The 5,811-nt window shown below is 35.1% G+C and overlaps 1 protein-coding gene across 1 annotated transcript; it reads right to left on the bottom strand.

The window, feature by feature from the left end:
- Window positions 1-215: 215 nt before the first annotated feature.
- LOC146772456 (uncharacterized) lies at window positions 216-3,974 on the bottom strand. Its single transcript, XM_085636997.1, has 3 exons — window positions 3,950-3,974; window positions 3,573-3,682; window positions 216-1,631 (listed from the first exon to the last, which is right to left on the bottom strand). The coding sequence occupies exons 2-3, from the start codon at window positions 3,579-3,581 to the stop codon at window positions 216-218; spliced, it is 1,425 nt and encodes a 474-aa protein (XP_085493123.1). The 5' UTR covers window positions 3,582-3,682; window positions 3,950-3,974.
- Between the last annotated feature and the right edge of the window lie 1,837 nt (window positions 3,975-5,811).

The raw sequence follows: 5,811 nt of genomic DNA on the forward strand, positions 1-5,811 counted from the left end.
ATGGAGTTCCGATTTAGAAAATTTTTTCAAATACTATGGGATAGTAAAATTGTAAACATTGGTATTTTTTGGTGGAAATGAAGATTTGTTTTAAAAAAAAAATAACCCGACTTGTTTGTTAGAAACATTTTTTGGAAAATATCTTGATATGCCAATAGAATTTTTAAAATTAGTAAAATTTAAAGCAAAGCAGGAAAGTAAGTAAATTCATTGTTTTAAAAAGAAAGAATGTTAGAAAGATTTTCCAGGTAGTCTATAGCCACACACAACGAAAATTGTTGTAGAATTGCCAATAGTCTCTCAGACATTTCCCTTGTTTTGACTGTTACTCGTGGGTTTAGACTACCTGCGAGTGTTTGTGCTATTCTCATTTCTTGGAAACTTTGCTCCTTCTTCAAAGTTTCCAAAAATGAGTAGAAGTTAGGATGTGGTTTACCAATTGTATGATTGAAGGAGTTATGCCATCCCTCAATGGCATTGTTTGTTTTGGCTTCTCCCTCTAAACAACTCGTGTAGCAGTTCCACCACTCCACATGGAATCGTGGCTTCCTCCTGCGACCCGATCTGCTTAGGTGTCCAATCCATGTGTCCTCAAAATAATTTAGAATGGGTGCCAATTTTTCTTCGTTACTCGTATAATAAACAGATTCTATAATAGCAGTGTAGTACTCGTCCACACTATCGGGAGGAACAAAACAAAGTGCTGTTAATTTCTTAAGTTCAAATTGTAGTTTGCTATCCCGAGAATATTCTGCAACTAGGGATGTTTTCTGTAATTTACGCCAAAATGCCTGTGAAAAATGGAAAAAACATCCCTGAATTTGGGTATCCGTGTACGTTTTATTGATCACATTGATCATGCTCAATTCGAAATCAATAATTATTTTTCGAGGACTTGCAGATGTTTTACTTTTAATCACTGTTAAAAGTTCAGTGTATGTTGCAGAAGTCTTATCAGGTAGCAAACTATACACTAAGGGAATTACACTATTGTTAATTTTAGCATGTATAGTGTAAATTTGAGTGAAAGGATGGGGTGTACTTTTAAACGTCCCATCCATCATCCAAATTTCACTACTTTCTAACTTAGCAAGGTTACGTGGGGTACTAAAAATTAGAATACGTTTCTGAGGGTTTTCGTTGTCATGCAGTAGGAAAGGTTCATCAGAAAAAGAAATAGAAAGATCATGAGGAATTCTAATGTCAGAGAAAGTATGTGGTGTAGACAATTGAATGTTACTTGCCTGCTTTTGTCTCTGAATAATTCTTCTCAAATTGGGTATTATAGGCATGTTACTAGCAACATGACTGGGGACATGCTGTGCAACCTCTCTTAAAATTGATCCTGTAGAATCATTGGAGGTGCTTGCAATAGCTTTCATCTCATTTATTGTCTCTCTGATTTCTACATCCATTGCAGAGGCAGAGTGGTTATGTTCTGTGGTTTTCACAACCAAATTATCAACAGTAACCGCTCTGCCACTGCAATGGGTAGTGTAGTATTGCACGCACCTCCAATGATTTCTAGTTAAACTTATTCTTTCCTTACTATATATGTATCCACCATGGTTTAACAAATTTTTGCCCTTCCTGGATTTAATGAAGTTGGCAGCTCCCAGGCTAGACATTATCTGAAAAAAGGAGAAAAGACAAAAAAATTAGCCTTACAAAATTTAAAAATTTTCTTAAAACATAACATTTACACCATCCATTAATTTCCCTACTGCTGCACCTTCCTAGAGTTAGAATAGTAAATTGTTACCCCAACACTATCCAACAATTTCCATACTGCTGCACCTTCCAGGAGTTAGAATAGTAAATTGTTACCCCTACATTATCCAACACTTTCCCTACTGATGCACCTTCCTGGAGTTAGAATAGTAAATTGTTACCCCAACACTATCCAACACTTTCCCTACTGATGCACCTTCCTGGAGTTAGAATAGTAAATTGTTACCCCAACACTATCCAACACTTTCCCTACTGATGCACCTTCCTGGAGTTAGAATAGTAAATTGTTACCCCAACACTATCCAACACTTTCCCTACTGCTGCACCTTCCTGGAGTTAGAATAGTAAATTGTTACCTCTACATTATCCAACACTTTCCCTACTAATGCACCTTCCTGGAGTTAGAATAGTAAATTGTTACCCCTATATTATCCAACACTTTCCCTACTGATGCACCTTCCTGGAGTTAGAATAGTAAATTGTTACCCCTACATTATCCAACACTTTCCCTACTAATGCACCTTCCTGGAGTTAGAATAGTAAATAGTTACCCCTACACTATCCTACACTTTCCCTACTGATGCACCTTCCTGGAGTTAGAATAGTAAATTGCACCCTTTCACCATACAACACTTTCCCTACTGATGCACCTTCCTGGAGTTAGAATAGTAAATTGTTACCTCTACATTATCCAACACTTTCCCTACTAATGCACCTTCCTGGAGTTAGAATAGTAAATTGTTACCCCTACATTATCCAACACTTCCCCTACTGATGCACCTTCCTGGAGTTAGAATAGTAAATTGATACCCCTACACTATCCAACACTTTCCCTACTGATGCACCTTCCTGGAGTTAGAATAGTAAATTGTTACCCCAACACTATCCAACACTTTCCCTACTGATGCACCTTCCTTGAGTTAGAATAGTAAATTGATACCCCTACACTATCCAACACTTTCCCTACTGATGCACCTTCCTGGAGTTAGAATAGTAAATTGCACCCCTTCACCATACAACACTTTCCCTACTGCTGCACCTTCCTGGTGTTAGAATAGTAAATTGCACCCCTTCACCATCCAACACTTTCACTACTGCTGCACCTTCCTGGAGTTAGAATAGTAAATTGTTACCCCTACATTATCCAACACTTTCCCTACTGATGCACCTTCCTGGAGTTAGAATAGTAAATTGTTACCCCTACATTATCCAACACTTTCCCTACTGATGCACCTTCCTGGAGTTAGAATAGTAAATTGTTACCCCAACACTATCCAACACTTTCCCTACTGATGCACCTTCCTGGAGTTAGAATAGTAAATTGTTACCCCAACACTATCCAACACTTTCCCTACTGATGCACCTTCCTGGAGTTAGAATAGTAAATTGTTACCTCTACATTATCCAACACTTTCCCTACTAATGCACCTTCCTGGAGTTAGAATAGTAAATTGTTACCCCTACACTATCCAACACTTTCCCTACTGATGCACCTTCCTGGAGTTAGAATAGTAAATTGTTACCCCTACACTATCCAACACATTCCCTACTGCTGCACCTTCCTGGAGTTACAATAGTAAATTGTTACCCCTACATTATCCAACACTTTTCCTACTGATGCACCTTCCTGGAGTTAGAATAGTAAATTGTTACCCCTACATTATCCAACACTTTCCCTACTGATGCACCTTCCTGGAGTTAGAATAGTAAATTGTTACCCCAACACTATCCAACACTTTCCCTACTGATGCACCTTCCTGGAGTTAGAATAGTAAATTGTTACCCCTACAGGATGGTACATTTTTAAAACTGCTGCACCTTAGAATGTTGGTTAAAAATACCTTTTTCATTCAAATTTGCTTTTCTTGCTGACTCTTGTTCAGTGGGATTGGTGTGTAGGCTGCAGTAGACACTTAAGAGTTGATTTGTTGTCGAATGGAAAAATAAGTGTCTGGAAAAGTGATAAAAGAAAAAAATGAGAAAACAGAACGATGTTGAGAAATGCGTTTTTAGAAATTTTTCTACAAAAATTGCACATTTGATATACGTTGCAGCACATAACACTTTCCGTAATGCTACACCATCCTTTAGTCATGAAAAAAAATTCTGTAATGTGGAAATGTAACCATAATTGTATTGGTTTTTTTGGGAAAACTTTAGCAATGTGATAGTTAGTCTAATATATTGAAGGTTAAGAAACCATGCTGTAAATAAATACCTTGTTTTGTAGCACTTGCTTTTATGGATGAGGTGGCTGAAGATGACTTGGTTTGTTGGCTCAAGATTTTATTTGCGATTCAAAATTGTTATCTTTTGAAAAAAAAGAGGATAAAAAAAAAATTAACGGTGGATTGTAATGTTAAATCTGAGTATCTTTAAAATAATACTGACATACAATATAACTATTACTACATGAGACTGTCCTAATCAATGCACCTTACTGCAGTTGAAATAGAGATATGTTCCCCTACACTACACAACAATATCACTAATGTTGCACCTTCCTAGAGTAGAAATTGTATATTGTTTCTCTAAACTATCCATTACTTTTCTAATTTGGTACGTTAGAGGAAGAATAATTGCAAAAGGAAGGATTAATAATGTATAGTAATAAAAATACGGAAAAGGTAACATACCTTTTCCAGTTGTTTTTTGTTTTCGTGCCTTTAAGCTAATTCTTGCAGGTGGTTAAAGTTTTTTTGGGGAACAGATGTTCACTGGCGGAAAAAAAAATAAAAAAATTATTGTTCCTTTGCCAACGTTGGTTAGAAAAAAAATACAATATATAATCCATTTGAGATATGAAAAAGGAGTATGAGTAACAATTGGTGAAAGTAAACATACTACACATTTGAAGCATTTTTCAAAAAAAACATAAAAGGTAATTTCGATACTATTACTAAAATACTAAAATGCTGAACATTCATGGACTTAGAATAAAAATAGTTGCCCTAGTAATATGAAACGCTTTTTCAGATGTGGTACCTAACTGAAGTCTTATTAGTAATTGTTACTCCAGCATCATGGTAATTTTTCGTTTATTATGTGGTGAGATTCAGTTTTAAAAAAAAACACCTCTGTCATACATGATTGTAGGTAATTTTTACAAATAAATTTTACAAGTAAAATCATTACACATAAATAACATTTACCTTATCAATTGTGTTTGTCAGTCGTTAAAGTGGTGGGGATGCCCAAATAGGTTCAGCTATTGTGGAATCTCAAAATCTTCCGAGTTTCTGCTTTTGGAAAATAAAATACTTTTTTTAAGTTTGTGTTTAATTTTAGTGATAATACATTGGAAACAGTACATTTGTAAAGTTATTATTATTTATTTAAATTTAATTTTTTTTTGGGTTATGAAAATATATTTTCCTCAAAACCAACGTTTAAAAATATAATAATGACTTACTAGTAGTTGTTCTGTTGTTATACTTTCACGAGTGAATTCCGTGCTCTCCCTGAGGAGGTCACAGTGCAGGTGACAGAGGGTCAGCTTATCACGTCTGGTCTCTCTGCTAGTTGATAATCAACTGAGTGCAAAATGGTGTCTTCCTTGTATTTATAAGTTTTACTCTGTGTCACTATTAATTTTTTTTAAAACTGCGTTCGTTGTGTTTTTTTAAATGCTTTGTTTTACTGTGGAAAATGATAATTTAAAAATGCTTTTTAAAAAATATTGTTTTGATTCATTTGCTCCGTTTTGGCATCCATTTTGAAACATGTCTTTTGGTATTGTTTACATAGAAACTGTGGTAGGACAAGTTTTACAAGTGAGATCGTTAAAATGGCGCCTATGTGTATGTGTGTTTTACTCTGTTTACTTACTTTCCGATTTTTTCATGATAAAAATTGTGTTAATACTGTTGTTTTAACTATCGTTCTTTTTTTTAATCTTTGAAATGTGTGAAAACGGAATTTAATTGGGGATTTTGAGTATTAATTTTAATACTCGAGTATTAATTTTAATACTCGAGTATTAATTTGGTTAAGCATTTCAGTTGATTTACGCTCAGTTGTTCTCCACATTTTAATACACTTCCCCACCCTAAAACCCCTAATTTCCCTGCATCCCGTGCC

This window comes from Triturus cristatus, chromosome 12 (genome assembly GCF_964204655.1).
Source record: "Triturus cristatus chromosome 12, aTriCri1.1, whole genome shotgun sequence".
NCBI classification, from domain to species: Eukaryota; Metazoa; Chordata; class Amphibia; order Caudata; family Salamandridae; genus Triturus; species Triturus cristatus.